At 37.8% G+C, this 16,760-nt stretch overlaps 2 protein-coding genes and 1 long non-coding RNA gene across 3 annotated transcripts; 1 reads left to right on the forward strand and 2 right to left on the reverse strand.

The window, feature by feature from the left end:
- LOC119795853 lies at positions 1–1,252 on the reverse strand. The gene is made up of 6 exons (XM_038304085.1): positions 1,203–1,252; positions 947–994; positions 687–867; positions 495–596; positions 348–425; positions 1–271 (listed from the first exon to the last, which is right to left on the reverse strand). The coding sequence occupies exons 1-6, from the start codon at positions 1,226–1,228 to the stop codon at positions 68–70; spliced, it is 639 nt and encodes a 212-aa protein (XP_038160013.1). The 5' UTR covers positions 1,229–1,252; the 3' UTR covers positions 1–67.
- Positions 1,253–1,381: 129 nt separating this feature from the next.
- Positions 1,382–3,426, reverse strand: LOC119795834. Its single transcript, XR_005282379.1, has 4 exons — positions 3,377–3,426; positions 3,087–3,131; positions 2,239–2,289; positions 1,382–1,456 (listed from the first exon to the last, which is right to left on the reverse strand). It is a non-coding gene; the product is annotated as an uncharacterized LOC119795834 (long non-coding RNA).
- A 5,499-nt stretch (positions 3,427–8,925) lies between these two features.
- On the forward strand, positions 8,926–16,760 carry LOC119795831 (heat shock 70 kDa protein 12A-like). Its single transcript, XM_038304057.1, has 4 exons — positions 8,926–9,266; positions 14,969–15,193; positions 15,292–15,463; positions 15,556–16,760. The coding sequence occupies exons 1-4, from the start codon at positions 8,985–8,987 to the stop codon at positions 16,581–16,583; spliced, it is 1,707 nt and encodes a 568-aa protein (XP_038159985.1). The 5' UTR covers positions 8,926–8,984; the 3' UTR covers positions 16,584–16,760.

Below are 16,760 nucleotides of genomic sequence, written 5' to 3' on the forward strand. Positions count from 1 at the left end.
TGCTGACTGAACTTTTCCTTTAATGAGGCTGAACATAAAATAAAACGCATAAAACTGATTATATTCCCTAAACAACACAGGATGTGGTTTTGTTGCTGGAGGATTTTTCACTTGCTACAACATTTCTGGGCAGAATGTCCCATTTATCCATTGAAGGAGGATGGTGGTCCCAGTCCGGCTGAATGGGGGGGTCGCTCAGCGCCATCAGGCAGCCCAGCCAGTAGCACCGGGAGCCCAAACCATCCATCATCTCCTTGGGCTCCTTCACTTCCTGTGCAGACGACAAATAAAAACTTTATCCAGAAGCTTCTAACATCTCATTCATCAGCGTCTGGTGTGGAACCAACCTGCAGGGTGGGGCCATGTTTCTGATAGTAGAGCGCCATCTGCAGGTTCTGAACAGTTAGCAGCATGAACTCTTTAATCTGAAGGAAACAGGTGTTTTAATGAGGTCAGCAGCAGAAAGTTTAACCTTCCTGTTCCTCGTGGTTCACCTTTGGGTGTTCGGTTCCATGTTTGGATTTATCCAGGTCAAAAACTTTGGAGATCATCGCCTTCTTCTCCTCCATCTGAGTTTTAGCTTTCAAAAATGATTCCTGTTACCAGCAGAAAAAAAAGGATCAACTGTTTAATCAATAAATGAATGAAGCACAAAGTTATTAGAATCTTTCTAAAGCAGATTTGACCTTAATCAGCTTTCTGACAGCGTCTGGTTTCTTGCCATTAGATTTCAGGTTAACTTTAATGTCCAGCCAATCACATCGCAGAGTTTCATACATCTCAGTTAATCGACTCTTACTGACTGGGCTGTTCAGACTCATCATCCGATCTCCAGTTTTTATAGAGGGAGTAATGTCTGCAGCCACTCTGCAGAAAACAAAAGCAAAACAAACTTTAATCATATTAAATAAAGACAACAGACACATCCTGGGAGGGGGGGGGTTACCTGTCTTTGAAAGATTGAAGTTCTTCCTCTTTGTGTTTTAGAGCAGCCCTGAAACATCAAACCAACCTCATGAAGAGCAGAATAAATTTAAACTGTTTCAGATTTAGCAGGAAAAATGTTTTATCTTTATTTCCCATTTAACTATTTATGAATGAATGAATAAATAAATGAAGGGATTAATTTTAAAAATGAATTAAAGATTTGAATGGGTGGCAGAATGAATGGATAAATAGATGAATTAGTGATTTTTTTTTACCTTGTGTTTTTAAGTTCTTCAGTCATTTCTCTGTTTGGAAAAGAAATCAATCTTGTTAAATGACGTCAGATTTACACTGAAGGAAAGTTTCTCAGGTTTTATGTTAATAAAAACGTTTTTTTTTTTAGATGTGAACTTTCTAGAAGCTCAAACATAAAATAAGACGTGTGACGTTTAACTTTTCAAACATATGGATGCAGGAGCAGCACCTTAGCTGGAGAGGAGTCACATCTTCTTCCTGCTCAGCAGCAGATCTATGAAGTAAAACATGAAATCAGAGAACTGATCCCAGATGAACTGATGATCTGATCCCAGGTCAGTTGGAGGAAAACGGTTTTGTTTCCTCAGTTGTTGCTGTGATGATGTCATCCTGGTTCAGCACAGGGAGACCCAGTTCCTTTTCCAAACTTGACTCTGATCTTTTAAATGCTGATCAGAGCTGCAGCCGCCTGCTGTTAGCTGACACTCATCATTCCTCCAGGATAACTTTCTGTTTCCAATAACCAACAGCTGTTTGTTATCAATCCTGCAGATCTGGCATCTTCAAGCAATGCATGCATTTCTACACATGCAGGACTTTGATGGTCAGAAAGTCGACGCATCATGAAGGTGATTTAGTGTCTGATCTGGAAACCAGTCGGGTTAAAGATGGACGCTTTAAAACTAAAATATTTTAGGGCCGTTTGGTTGATTTCTGTAGATCTCTGCTTCCTTCCAATGGCAGCAGATCAATACACTGGAAAACCATCTAGAAATAAGTATTTAACCTTAATTTGAGCAGCTAAATGAGATGATTTGCCAATGGAATTAGTATTTCTACTCTTAAAATAAGAGATTTAGATAAAATGCACTTGAAATAAGACAATATAATTGCGTTTTCTTATTTTAAATGTAAATTGTCTTTTTCCATTGGCAAAATTTTTATTTTAACTTCTCAATTCAAGAACAAATGCACTATTTTAAGAAAAAATGACTTGTGTAGATTTAGATTTTTTCCAGTGTAAATCTACCTTTTCATAGCATCAGAGTTCAGTACCTTTGCAGCTTTTCTTTCATCTCTTCTTCTTTGCTTTGCTTCTCAGCTGAGCTGTAGAGTCAAACATAAGGAATCAATTCCAGCTCACTTTTCTGAAATTTTTTCACATTGATCAGCTAGAAATGTGTTGACAGTTGATGGAAAATCTATTTTCTCATTTCCATCATATTTCTGTATCTAACAGGAAGTTTGCAGGTTAAAGTTAAAACCTCTGATTTGTATTTATTAAAAAGTCACAGCTATGGAAGCAAATCGTACCATATTTAAAATGAAAAAGCATTTCTGAAAATGCTTTTTCATTTCCAAATTTTACATTTTAAATAGAATTTTGGTATGTATTTGTTGGGGTACATTTTGAAAAAAATAAATCTCAAATGTCTTTTTCTTTTTAATTAAGTAAAAGGATGAGCGGTGTTAAAGAAGAAAATGAAAATGCAAACAGGATGATTGATTACTAAATATATTTATGAGTCAAATAATGCAGCCACATTCTTATTTTTCTGAAAATGCTTTGTCATTTGAAATATGATAACGATTTGCTTCCATACACAGCTGCTGAATCTTTCCTTCAGGCTCAAAGTTCTTCAGACTGGGAGGAAAACGGTAAAACTAATCAAGCTTTAAGTTCTTCTTATGTATGAAAGTTTCTGCCTTTAAAGCACTGATGGAACAGGAGAGATTAAGACGAGCCAGCGAATCCAAGCAGGTCCCGTTTATTAGCTAAACAGTTTAATTAGAGAAGTTATTTCATGTTTTATATCCGATCAGATGCATATATTGTCCATAGATGTTAAAAACCACCCAGAATGAAGAGGGAAAGACTTCAGACCAAAAAGATGATTATTTACCTGATTTCATGCTGATTCCTTTGAGTAATTTCAATCTGTTGGATTCTAGATAAAAAGATGAAATATTATCAACTTTGTGTTCAGTTTGTGACGTTAACTATTTATCTCCTTTTGTTTATGTTTTAGTTTCTCATTTTCACACAGTGAACAGAAAAAGCTGAATAAATTAGATGGAAATGTTCAGAAATTAGAGGAAACATTTTTTATCTTAAGGGTCCATAATCAAACATAATCTGTGATTGCACATTATTAGAACGTCTGGTCGTTCAGAAATGTTAAACAGACGGTACCTAAATTCAACGTCTCTATAATCTTTTTCCACATCTTTCCAATCAGATCTGTAAAGAAATGGCAGCAGTGAAAATGTTTCCTTCCGTCAGACGCTCTGACCTCAGAGGAAACACGGAGGAATCATCCTAATCTAACGTTAATCTGGTTCAGCTGAACATCAACCTGAAGAAGAACATTTAACGCTGCTGTTTGTGAATTAAAACAGGTTTACCTCATTTTTTGATGTTCCTGGTTTTGTTTTTCTTTCATCTCATCGATTCTGTTAAAACATGAAATGTTAGTAAAGTAAAAACAAACTTAAACCAGTTATTTATAATTTAACCAACGAAAGGCAGGAGCTGCTTTAAAATAGCTTGTTGTCATAAAACTGCAGCAAATATCCAGGAAACTAATTTATTACTGTTTATATGACCATTTAACACATCATCCTGTTCTTTGGTTAGAAAACTATGAATAGATTGTACCTTCGCTGGGAGGAAATCATCTCCTTGTTTAGATCAGATCTGTGGAAAACATTAAAAATTAAAAGCATCGAGTTTATTTGGAATTTGGTTTCCCTTCGCTCACATCATGATAAAGAGTTTAAACATAAATCAGAATAGAAGAACAATTAAAGGTTAAAGGTTGTAGCGTTGCCATGGCGACCAGCAGCTGCTGCAGGTTAGCGGATATCTGCTGGACCTTCTTCTGAACAGTCTGTGGATTCTCCTCCGGTTCCACTTTGTTTCCTTTGCAGCTGTTGTCAGTAAACATCTACCTGCTTTATGTCTGATATGGTTTCTGTTCAAAGGGAGTTTTTCCTCTCCACTGTCGCTACAAGCATGCTTAGTGTGAGGGATTGCTGAAGAGTCAATGAGTCGATGCAATCAGCTGGTTTTCCTTAGATAGAAAACTTTGAATCAATCTGACTGGATGATCTGGTGAACTGGAAAGTGACCTGAGATGACATGATGTGGATTGGAGCTATAGAAATAAACTGATTAGAATTTAATTGACTTATCATTTTAAGATGATCATAGATACGATCAAATTTAAAGCAGCTGATTGATACGTTATTTAAATATGCCGTTAATTATGAGAATCAGTTTAAGGTAAAATAGTTTCTCATAGATTTCAGTTCTATAATCATAACCTGATGTTAGATATTAGTATATCAATAGTTTCAGACAAGCTGCTCCAAACATGATGTTTGAAAATGTTTCTAGTATTTTTCAGTAAAGTACCTTTGTTGAAGTGATTTCAGCTTTTCCTTCTCTTGCTGGAGATTAAAGCTGCAAAGCAAAAATACAAACCGGCATTAGCTCAGGATACCTAAACAAAATAAAAGCTGTCCTTCTGCACAGGTGGGTCAGGTTAGGGCTGATGGCTGCTTTTAATCTGAAGGACCGTGAGGAAGAAATTGGATTTCAGCAAAAAATCCTGCAGTGTGAATGTAATCCAGGTTTGATTAGAGGTTTGATTAGTGGGCGGGGTTTAGTGGTAATAGGTCGGGGGTCATAGTTAGTGGGCGGGGTTTAGTGGTCAGATAGTGCTGATGAAGATTCTCAGTCATCCAGGTCATAGTCATTCATTAAAAGTTTAAAAACATTGGACTTGGTTTCCACGGTTTGAAGACGTTTCGCTTCCCCTCCAGGAAGCTTTCTCAATTTAAATGTCTGGATCCGCAGTGAGTTTGAGTCTTTATATAAACAAAGCCTGGTATTGCTTGGAAACATGCAAATGAAAACCGATGAACGGGTCGTTTGGTTCCATTGTTAGCCTGAAATATCTGAAACCTGTCTGTGATTCTGAAACCAAGTCCAGTGGATTGTTTTTAAACTTTTACGGAATGGTCAGATAATGAGACTTCACATATATGGGCGGGGCTTAAATATAAGAAGGAGGGGCTTGATGGTTAGGGTTTAGGTAGTTAGAGGGGGGGGTGAGCTAAATAGAAACCTATGAGAGTAACTTTGATCCTTTTTAAAGCCCGTAGTTTAAAAGCAGAGAATTAAATCAACTATTGAAGCATCAAATAAAGGCGATTATTCTTAAATCAAAGCTGAAAATGGACGAATGCTTACATGAAATCTTCATGTTGACTCTGATGAAAACTGAAAATCTGTTCGAATCTAATGGAAAAGGTTAACGTTGATTTGACAAATAAAATCCAGTAAATAGTTGATCAATAAAGTGTATTTCTGACACAGCGGACATCAGGACTTTAAGGACACGTAGATCTGCTGCTTTTTGAAATATAATCAGTGACTAGATAAGAAAAACAAACATGAAACCTTAAACATGTAAAGCTGCTTATACTTTACCTTCGATTTAGCATGTTAAACTTTTCCTCTGCAGGTCCCAAATCGGGGCTGTGAGTTAGAAACTACAGATTAATGAAGTTAATCAAGACTCATAAATGGATCAAACGCTGAGCTCAGCAGGAAATGATGAAGCAGCGTCCTGCTGAACCCTTACCTGTCCTACAAAATACTTGCTTTAAGAGTGTCGAGTTAGCTGAGGCTTAAAACGTCCATAATGTTCTATAGATACTGCATTTTCCTCTGTGGCTCATCTGTTCTTCCTTCATCCGTTTTTACCAATGACTGTCTCATCAGCTAAACACAACATCAGCATTAAAAAATGCAGTTTCCTAATACGTGGAAACATTAGCAAGCATCTATGGCAAACATTCCTCTCTGATAATGTTGCACACACTGGTTTGGTGATAATGAAATCAGGGTTCAGGTCTACAAACTAACCGATCAGAAGGAGCAGAAAAAAAAGAAAAGCAGGTTTTTATTTACCTTCTTTTATGCTGCTGGGAATCTTTCAGCTCATTAATTCTAAACAAAACACAGAAGAAAAGTTGCTTTAAACTGTTAATATCAGATCATCCATCTTTAGGAACGATACGCTCATTTTATAGAAACAGACAGACAAATAGTTCACCTCAATTCATTGTTTTTTGTCTTACTTATTAGATTAATTTAATCCAAAAAAGGCTAGATAAACAATTGGATGGTAATAAATTAATTGAAGAAATTAGCAATTTTTGAGAGTTTACTATTTTTTGAATAATTCAGTGGATCGAGAGAAAACTTATATTCTGTGATGCATTAAAATATTATTTTATAATTTACATACTGTTATGATCTTGGCACTGATGACTGGATTATTGGTTTAATTCCTCCACCTGCTTAGCTCCGCCCAGTTTTCGTTATCACTCATCAGATCCACCTGTTCCAGTTCATATTTAAACTGCTTGGTCCCAGCCATCAGTGCCAGATTATATGAACCTCTGAGGGACCAAACTTAAATAAGGACAAAAGGTGTTCAAAATTTTTACTTTCATTTAATTGTGTCAAAAATTGTTAAAAAAGGCTCCAAAGCAACACAAAATAACTTAAATAATAAATAACATGAATCTGAGGTCAACTGAGGAACCAACTCCAACAAAAACTGACCTGCAAACAAAGAACTAAAGGTTGCTTAAATAGGGATGGAGTAACCCAAGTCTACCACATGAGGGAGACATAACATAACAAAAGAAACAATAAAAACAAAACCATTCTGAAACAAATAAAGCAAAACTAACTTTTACTTAATAATGAGTATTTAAGTGACAAAATTAACTAATTAAAAACAACTTGAAACAAGTCTCCCCCCGTCAATCAAATGGTACGCTCCAGGTTTCCTCCTCCAGCTGGTTTGCATCAGCAGCACCTCAAACTAAACAAAAGTGTAAATAAACTATTCAGACAGACATTAACTAAAGTGTTTGCCCATTAGAAAATACCTGTCTAAAAGAAATAACCAACTTAAACATAAACTGTAATATAATATAAAGCAAGAAAAAAAAACTAACAGGATGTGGTGGGCGGATCATCCACCACAGAGCCGTAGGTGAGTTCTCTAGCGTACCCCAGTGTGTTTATTCTGATGGCCTGATCCTGACTAGTTTCTCCTCATGGACTTCTGAGCCTCCCTGCCCCTGTTCTGATCTTTTTGCCTGACCTGCCTTCAGACTTCCTTTGGATTCTACCTGCTAACGACCTCTGATCTGTCTCCTAACCCCGGCTCGGATTTCCCTTCGGTACATCTTCGGGTCTTTCATCTAATGGCCTGGACTTCTGATCCTCATCGACTCCGGCTTTAGATTCATTTTCCGGAAACTTCTGCTCTTCCTCGTCTGCTGGCTTCTGCCTGTCGCTCTGCTTGCAGCATCTTTGGCTTCAACTCCTGGAACTCTCTGGGCAGCTCCCCCCACATGCAGTGGGAAATCATCCTGCTGGATTCAACTCCTTCCTCTGGGCTTGGACGGAACTTAATAACCAGGTTAGTGACTCACATGCTGTTATGTGGTCACTAACCTGAGTTGTATGTATATATATATATATATATATATATATATATATATATATATATATATATATATATATATATAAAACTTGTGAGAAAGAGAAACTTATGTTTTTCTTTGGAGTCAAATTATGCTGCTACTAAATAAAATATTAATGTTTTTCACCTATTTTATGAAAAAAGTAATCTTACCTTTGATTCAGAAATTCCAGGTCCTCTCTTGCTTTTAAGAAAGAAGTTCTAAGGAATAAAAGAACAATATAATTTGGACAGATTCAGGTCAAAGGTCAGACTTTCATTAGCTGTGATGTCAGAGCTGGACCGAACCATTTGCTGACTAAAACAGGCTGATTACAGCACAGACAGAGGAAGAGCTGGACTGGGTGGAAGAGCCAGAATAACTCTGATAAAGACGTAGAAACATGGACACGATGCACCATGTTAGATGATGAGGTGTTTACCTCATCTTATCGTATTCCTCCTGCTGAATGGTTTCCAATTCTCCAATCCTTTAAAACAAAACACACATTTTATTTACGAATAACTGAATCTCATAATTATGATTTCAAAAAATGAATCTTTCATTTCAATAATCAAAACTTCAGTTTCAAACATTTGATGATAAAATATCTAACATATTATCAGGTATTATGTTTTATAAACTGATATTCAGCATCTTTAGTGCATTTTAAAGTCATTTTATAGGTGAATTACCTCCGAAGGAGCTCATTGGTTTGCTGCGCTGCATTAAATCTATAAAGACAAAAACGGAGCATCAATAAAAGCTGAAATAATCTAAACTTGACGGATTAAGGAAATAGATTTTTACTTTGACTGTTTCTGTGAAGCAGACATTCTCTGCGATCCTTGAAGGAGAAACAGAAATCATTCAATCCATCAATGAAGCCATGCTGGGGTTTTTCCTCAGATCATCTTCTTAAAGTTCTGATACAGTTCCCATATGAATTTAGATGATAGAAGATTTTAATATTTAAATGACTCTTAAATCCATATCCTTAGATCAGTTTGCTCATGCAGCTTACCTGCAGCTGTCTTTCAGTCCTTTCACTTTCCTCTACTCTTTCCTTTTCTATGCAAAGTCAATATGCTGTGTGGAAGCAACTCATGTCCTAAAATAAATGTCCTCTGACTACTGGGTAAAGGGGCAGAGAGTCTAACTTTAGCTCCATCCACAGATTATTAACATCTCCCCACCATCTGCCTCTCAGTACTTTGTGCAGATCCTGAACTGAACCCCTTCCTACGATGGGAGACTCTTTCATTATAGCTATAGACTTCGGCACTGCATACAGCGGATATGCATTCAGTATAACATCCAGGGGGGAAAAAACGGATCCATATTTGAAGATCTGGGGGGAAGAGGTCGGACTGGCAACCCCAAAGACTCCTACCTGCATCCTGTTTGATGAAAACCAAGACTTTATCAGCTTTGGTTACGAGGCTAGAGAAGATTATCTTTCAATAAAAGGACAAGAAGCCAGAGACAAGTTATTCTTCGACTGCTTCAAGATGGCCCTCTATGGGAAAGTAAGTACAACTCAACGGATCATCAGAGGCTGAGCGGGTTTTTGTAAAGCAGTTGAAATTATTTACTTTATTGGACCTAAAGGCAGGGAACTAATTTCATTAAACCCTGCTGCTGGTTTGGTTTTTACTTTAAAGGCACAGAGTTTAAAACAGCAAATACATGTTGTTAGGATAATTATCATTGATGTAAAAATTAGCCTTTTTGCTCGTTTTCTATTGTAATAAAAGTAATAAAAACCAGACACCTCACCTTATGTCTGCTAATCAAAACACCTGCCAGTATACTTTGTCCTAAATAAAAGAAACAATAGAAAAATAAATAAATACATTGATTATCAGTAGCTCTTTTTTTAATTAAATCATCCAGCTATGTTTAATCCCATAACCTATGTTTTGTTAATGATCAGTTTTAAAGTGTCTTGCCCACGACCAAAATCTAATAAATTAGCAAAGATTCCCAAAGGAGTAAATCATGATAATCTAATTAAAATCAAAATAACTCCAATTGGGGAAAAAGTTAAAACAATTAAATGCGGTCTGTTTAACATAAGATCGCTTTCCTCTAAAAGTCTACTAGTTAATGACTTGATTTGTGATAATCACATTGACTTGTTTTGCCTTACAGAAACCTGGCTGCAGCAAGAGGATTATGTGAGCATAAATGAGGCAACTCCTTCAAGCTATTTAAATTTTCACATCCCCAGAAGTTCTGGGCGAGGAGGAGGAGTAGCAACAATCTTCGAGTCTGACTTACTGATTACTCCCAAAACAATTAATTCCTACAACTCTTTTGAACATTTAACCCTTAATTTCCCTGATCCAAATTTCAAGGCAAGAAAACCTCTTCTTTTTGTAACTTTGTATCGTCCACCAGGTCCTTACTCTGAATTTTTAGATGAGTTTTCAGAGTTCCTTTCTGATTTGGTATTAAATACTGACAGGGTCATCATAGTGGGAGATTTTAACATCCATGCTGACATTGAAGGCGATAGCTTAAGAGCAGCCTTTAATGCTATCTTAGACACTATTGGCTTTGTTCAAAATGTGAATAGTCCCACGCATTCTCATCTTCATACTTTGGATCTTGTGCTGACATACGGCATAGAATGTGAAGAAATAACAGTATTTCCTCACAACCCTGTCCTCTCTGACCACTTTCTAATAACCTTCAGGATTACTTTAACAGAGTTCTCCTCCCCCAAAAGAAGGTTCAATTTTAGTAGATCTTTATCAGATAGTGCAGTTATAAATTTTAAAGAATCTGCTTCACTTTCTCTCTGCTCTGTGTCACTGAGCAGTGCTGCAGAGTGCAAAAGCTTAGCTTATTCCCCTTCACAGGTTGATGATTTTGTTGAGGGGGTTGCTAGTTCTCTGCGTATTGCCTTAGACAACGCAGCTCCTTTGAAAATGAAAACCATTAAAAATAGAAAGCTTGCTCCTTGGTTTAATGCAGAGCTGCGTACTTTGAAGCAAAATGCTAGGAAACTGGAGAGAAAATATCGCTCCACAGGCCTGCGAGAGTCCTTCCTAGTCTGGAAAAATGGTTTACTGCTGTATAAGAGGACTCTTTGTAAAGCAAGAGCAGCATACTTCTCCTCATTAATAGAGGAGAATAAGAATAATCCTAGATTCCTTTTTAATACAGTTGCCAAACTCACCCAGAGCCATAGCTCTGTTGAACCGTCCATTCCACCTGCTCTTAGCAGCAATGATTTTATGGGATTCTTTATAAATAAGATTGATCTTATTAAAAATAAGATCATAAGCACTCCTCTATCCGCGATTGTACCTGAGGTAGTCATGGAATCTGAACCGGGTTTAGACTGCTTTGATCCAGTTGAACTCTCTGAATTAGCAAAATTATTGTCTTCATCTAAGCCTTCAACTTGGATGTTAGATCCAGTTCCAACCAGGTTATTTAAGGAGGTATTCCCTTTGATCTCCTCCTCCATTTTAGATGTGATTAATCTATCTCTGTTACAGGGATATGTACCTAAAGCTTTTAAGATTGCTGTAATTAAACCTCTGCTTAAGAAACCGTCTCTTGACCCAGATGACTTGGTCAATTATAGACCTATATCCAATCTTCCTTTCTTTTTCCAAAATTCTTGAAAATTTAGTTCCCAAAAACAATTTGCGATCATTTCCCACCTTTAATAAACTTTTTGAAGAGTTTCGTCTGGTTTTAGAGCTAAACCCATAGAACTGAAACAGCTCGGTGAAATTTCACAAATGTTTATTCTCATGGCCTCAAAAAGGGCCCCTTGTATCTGTGCTGCCCCTGTTGGATCTTGGGTGCTGCTTTGATACAGTTGCCCAATAATTTTTTTTTAGAAAGACTTAAATATTTTTTAAAAATTTAAAAACACCCCTAGACGGGTTTTAAAATTTTTTTCAAATTGTTTCGAATTCATTTGTTCATGTTAATGATAATCTTAAACCACGCTAAAAGGTTTTTTTACCTGTGGGTACCACAGGGATCAGTGTTTAGGCCCAATTTTCTCTTTACTTTTCATGCCCCCAAATTTGGGTTTAGTTTTTATTGGGCCCAGCATGGGAATTAAATTTTCCCAAACTTTTTTATGCGATGTTTCCCAGCTAAATCTGTCTTTTAAAACCAATAAAAGCAACCCTTTACTAGATTACGGGCATGTCTTGAAGACAAAAAAACCTGGGACTTTTAATTTTTGCTTCTAAATGCGAAAAAACCAAATTTTATAGTTTTTGGGCCCAGAGTCTTGAAAAGAAACTGATTAGCCAGTCACTTCTTTTGGGAGGGGATTAAACTGATTTCAGTTTAAAGTAAAAAATCTTGGGTTTTTTGGGGGATCAGGCCCGGGTCATTTTAAACCCCAAATCAAAAGGTTTCTAAAATTTTCCCTTTTCTTCATCTGAGGAACATTGAAAAAATTTAAAAATACCTTCCGGGGGTGATGCTGAAAAACTATCATGCATTGTTACTTCAAGGCGGGACTTTTGGGTAATTCTTTACTTCGGGAAGCCCACAAACTTAGTTAAAAGCCTTCGCTGATCCAAAATGCTGCAGCCGATTCTAATGAAAATGAAAAAGAGAGATCATATCTCTCCTACCCTGGTTTCCCTCTTCATTGGTTTCCTTTTAAAAATCAAGAATAAAATTTTAAAAAAATCCTCCTTCTAAAAAAAAGGGCCCTTAAAGGGCCCAAGCTCCATTTTATACAAATCTGTTTGTTCCTTATTCCTAACAAGCATTTTCGCTCTCAATCGCGGGTTTTTAACTAGGGGTTTCCCCTAGAATTTCAAAAAGTAAAATGGGAGGAGATTTTTTTTAGTTATCAGGCTCCTCCCCTGGGGAACCCAACTCCCATTTAGTCCGTGGGGCAGACACCCTTCTACTTTTAAGGGCTGGGCCCTTAAAACTTTAATTTTTGATAAAGTTTTATATTTTAGGGGGGTTTCCAGTTTTCCTGACTACTCTTTATTATGCGGCTATAGGCTTAACTTTTGGGGACTTTGGGCCCCCCATTTCATCATTCTGCTTCTTTCTCTCTCTTTCTCCATTCGGGCAAAATTTCTTTTTTTTCCAATTTTCAAACCTTCTGCTCTCTTGCTTTTCCTCAAGAAAGCTTTCCCTCTTTTGTTCCTTTTGGCTGTGAGTCATCCGGGAAAAAAAAACATCAGCTGGGGCTGCTTCTATCAACCCCCCTTTTTTAATAGATTTTGGGAGATGGGCCTTTTTTTCCAGGGGTGGCCCTTTTTCCTTGACCGTGATGAGGGGATGTGCTCTCTTCCCCCGGGGCAGGGGAGTGCCTTGGGCTCGTCGCCTGGCTGTGTGTTTTCCTGGAGGGGGGCCCCCTTTTTAACAGCTGCTTTTGTATCTCTGTTTTCTGTCTCCTTGAACCCCAGTGGGCCTCGGCGATGGGCTCACACGGACCTGGTTTCTGGGGGTTTTCTTCCTTTTAAAAAGGGAGTTTTTCCTCTCCACTGTCGAAACAAGCATCTTAGTGTGGGGGTTTTTGTTTTTGATAAATGAGTCAATGCAACAATGGTTTCCTTAGATAGAAAATTTTTGTATCAATTTGACGGATGTTTCGGGTTGAACTTTTTAAATTTGCCTTGAGATGCATGTTTTGTAATTTGGCGCTATAAAAATTAACTAATTGAATTAAATTTGAAATGGACCTTTTAAATGTTTTTTTTTGAACATTTTTTGATACATTTCTTGAAGACACGTTAATTTATCACCATAGCTTTTTACAATGTTGGGGCATTATTTTATGTTAAATATGCCCAAAATTTCCTTTCCCACACAAAAAACCCTTTTCTTTTTTTTACTTTTTGAAATTTTTTAAAAGTCAAATGCAATAATTTCTATGGTCAGAAAGGAGGTTCAGTGACAGAGATGGAGACTATATGACCATATTTGGACGGTCAGAAATAAAAGTAGTAAAATAATATTATCAGAAAACAAGATGTCTGCCCAGCCCGGCTTAGATTAACACTGCGGGAAACATGTCTATAAGCAACTAACGATTATTTTACAAAGTCGTTAATCTGACGAAATTTTTTTCGAGTAATAATCTGATATATTATTAAAAAACGATTTTTTACGAAATTAAACCAGGTAAAACTAAAATGTTTCCACTTGAGGAGTTCTTGAGAGCCTTTCCAGGTTATATAAATTATAGATTTAACTTTGTTTTAGTTTCTGTCATGACCTAGAAGCTGATGACTGGCTTGATTGTTCGTTCTATTCACCCGCCCAGCTCTGCCTAGTTTCTCATCACCGTTGGTTTTTGTCACCTGCTCCGGTCTCTATTTATCTTCCCTGCTTCCAGTCATCAGTTCCAGATTATTAAAACCTTTAGTCAGAGTTTTCTAGTGTGCCTGATTGTGTTCTTATTGCCTGATCCTGACCCGCTTTGCCTTTGGACCTCTGAGCCTGCCTGTCTCTGTTCTGATCCGTTTGCCTGACCTGTCTTCGGACTCCTGCTGCATTCTGCCTTTTGCTGACCCTGGATCTGCTTCCTGACACCGACCTGGATTATCCTTCGGTGCCTCTTCTGGCCCGTACTCCTGTGAAAATTCAAATCCGGCTCTGGCTTCGTCTTCTTGGATCTGATCTTTTGGTTCTGCTCCTTCAAGGCTTCAGCCTCTGGGACACTCTGGGCGGCGTTCGGCGCGTCGTGTTTGCCGCCGTGCGGCTGGAATCCACCTCTTCCTCCGGACACGGACTGAACTATAAGACTCGGGTAGTTTTAGGGATTACGTCTAGGGGATGTTGGCATAACATCCCCCACATTCCCACATCCCCCAAATTGATTGATTGATTGAGGATTTTCCGTTACTGTTGTGTGTGTAGTTTGAGTTGTTTCTTTTAATTTTGACAATATTGTTTTTTTTATCTCCTATTGTTTTTACCTGTATAATGTCCTTGAATGTTTTGAAAAGCGCTTGAAATAAAATGTATTGTTTTAAATATTAAGTTGAATAAATCTGTTTTCATGTCTTATTTATGCAGCAGTTTTTAAATATAATTCAGTTAAATTCAGTTGAATCGTTGTAGATTACATACATTAAACCCCATTACTACACAGATGATTATCTTTTATGTTTGTACCCATTATTAGAGTATATAAAATCAAAAAAATATATATATTTTGGTACTCTTATTTGAAATCTTTGAAGATCAGGCCCTAAAATAAGAATCTCCATTTTTACAGAAAATCAACAGAGACCTGAAGATTGAAGCAGCCAACGGACGGTCAATGAAGGCGCTGCGGGTTTTTGCAGAAGCTCTGAGATTCCTGAAAGTCAACGCTCTGACAACGGTCAACTCAAACGCCAAAGGTAAAATGTTTATCCCTTCTGACTTCAACTGGGTGCTCACTGTTCCTGCCATCTGGGATCCTTCAGCTAAACAGTTCATGAGAGAAGCTGCAATGCAGGTAAAACTAGATTGACTCACATTTATTAATGGATGCAAATCAGGCATCTAGAGTAAGATGTCTATGTTATAACGCAATGAGCATGGTATCGTTTGTAGGCAGGTATTGTGAAAGAGGGAAATGAAGATAAACTGCTGATTGCTTTGGAGCCTGAAGCAGCTTCAGTCTGGTGTAAGAAGCTTCCAGCTGACGGCTTCATCACACAGAACATCAGCAGGAGATCACTGGACCAGTCTCCAGGAACTCAGTACATTGTTGTCGACTGTGGAGGTTATGTCCTTTGCATTGACTTCAGTAGTTAAGGTTTTTTTTTAGATGCAAACAATTATAAAATTTCTCTTCTTCGCTATCTTCTCCTGCAGGTGGAACCATTGACATCACCGTTCATGAAGTCCTGGAAGGAGGAACCCTGAAGGAGCTGCACAAGGCCTCTGGGAACGATCTGGGAGGACAAACTGTGGACAGGAAGTTTAGGGAGTTCCTAAGACAAATATTCTGTGATGGAGTCTGGGATAAATACGAACTAACCTATCCTGTCGAGGTTCAGAAAATAATGTATGACTTTACCCTTTTCAAAAAAGGGGACAAGGATATGGAAATCACCTGCTCACTAAACCTCGGTATATTGGCTGCAGCTAACAAAAGCATTGAGAAGTTCCTGGAAGGAGTGGAAGGTGCTACCTGGGATGAAGGATCCATCAGAATCTCCAAACAGAAGCTGAGGTCTTTCTTTGCAGAGAGTTTGCAGGGGATCACTCAGAGTCTGGAGCGTATTTTACAGGGCGATTACAGAATAAAATACATTCTGTTAGTCGGAGGCTACGCCGACAGCCAGATTCTGCAGAGGCATATTACTGAAGAGTTCATCGATCAATGCGACGTTCTGTGTCCATTTAGGCCGCAGGAAGCCATCCTGAAAGGAGCCGTTGAGTTCGGGAGAAAACCATCAGTGGTGGCATCCAGAAAATGTGCCTTTACTTACGGTATTGCTGTCGCTAATAGGTTTGATGTTTCAAAGCACAGGGCAGAAAAGAAGTACACAAACACAGATGGTGAATGGTGTAGCGATATTTTCATGAAACTGGCAGAAATCAATGAGGATATTGGTTGGAACCAAGTCAAAAAATTTAGCTTGAGTCCAACTGCCTCTGATCAAACTGAGATGAAATATACTTTTTATAGAAGGAAAATTAAAAGTCCAAAGTACGTGGATGAGGAGGGAATAGAGAGAATAGGCAGTTTTGTTCTTGACTCACCAAACACTGCAGGTGCCCTGAACCGTGAAGCCATAATGAACGTACAGTTTGGCTCCACAGAAATGAAAGCAACTGCAACCGACATCGATTCTGGTTCAACTAAATCAATCAAGCTTGAATTTATGAGGGGATGAAAACCTGCAGACGCCATGAAGATTTCATGGTCTCTTACTTCTGCCGCTTTTCTCCTTTCTCTGCTTTTTCTCATAGTAGCTTCATCTGGTCTGTTCCTGTTTGGCTGTGACTCCATCCTGGAGAGAAATATCAGCTGTGCTGCTGCCATCAACACCTTTGTTTCTAGATGTTGGAGC

This window comes from Cyprinodon tularosa, unplaced genomic scaffold, assembly GCF_016077235.1.
Source record: "Cyprinodon tularosa strain WSP-4 unplaced genomic scaffold, ASM1607723v1 ctg525, whole genome shotgun sequence".
NCBI lineage: Eukaryota > Metazoa > Chordata > Actinopteri > Cyprinodontiformes > Cyprinodontidae > Cyprinodon > Cyprinodon tularosa.

Bases quoted from the DNA above. Each gene is read 5' to 3' on its own strand.
- LOC119795853 (XM_038304085.1), bottom strand. From the start codon at position 1,228: ATGACTGAAGAACTTAAAAACACAAG. The intron at 868-946 runs GTAACCCCCCCC...TGTTTTCTGCAG, and splicing joins CTTCAATCTTTCAAAGACAG to AGTGGCTGCAGACATTACTC. The intron at 272-347 runs GTTGGTTCCACA...TCGTCTGCACAG, and splicing joins AACATGGCCCCACCCTGCAG to GAAGTGAAGGAGCCCAAGGA.
- LOC119795831 (XM_038304057.1), top strand. From the start codon at position 8,985: ATGGGAGACTCTTTCATTATAGCTATAGACTTCGGCACTGCATACAGC. The intron at 15,194-15,291 runs GTAAAACTAGAT...TATCGTTTGTAG, and splicing joins TGAGAGAAGCTGCAATGCAG to GCAGGTATTGTGAAAGAGGG. The intron at 15,464-15,555 runs GTTATGTCCTTT...CTTCTCCTGCAG, and splicing joins CATTGTTGTCGACTGTGGAG to GTGGAACCATTGACATCACC.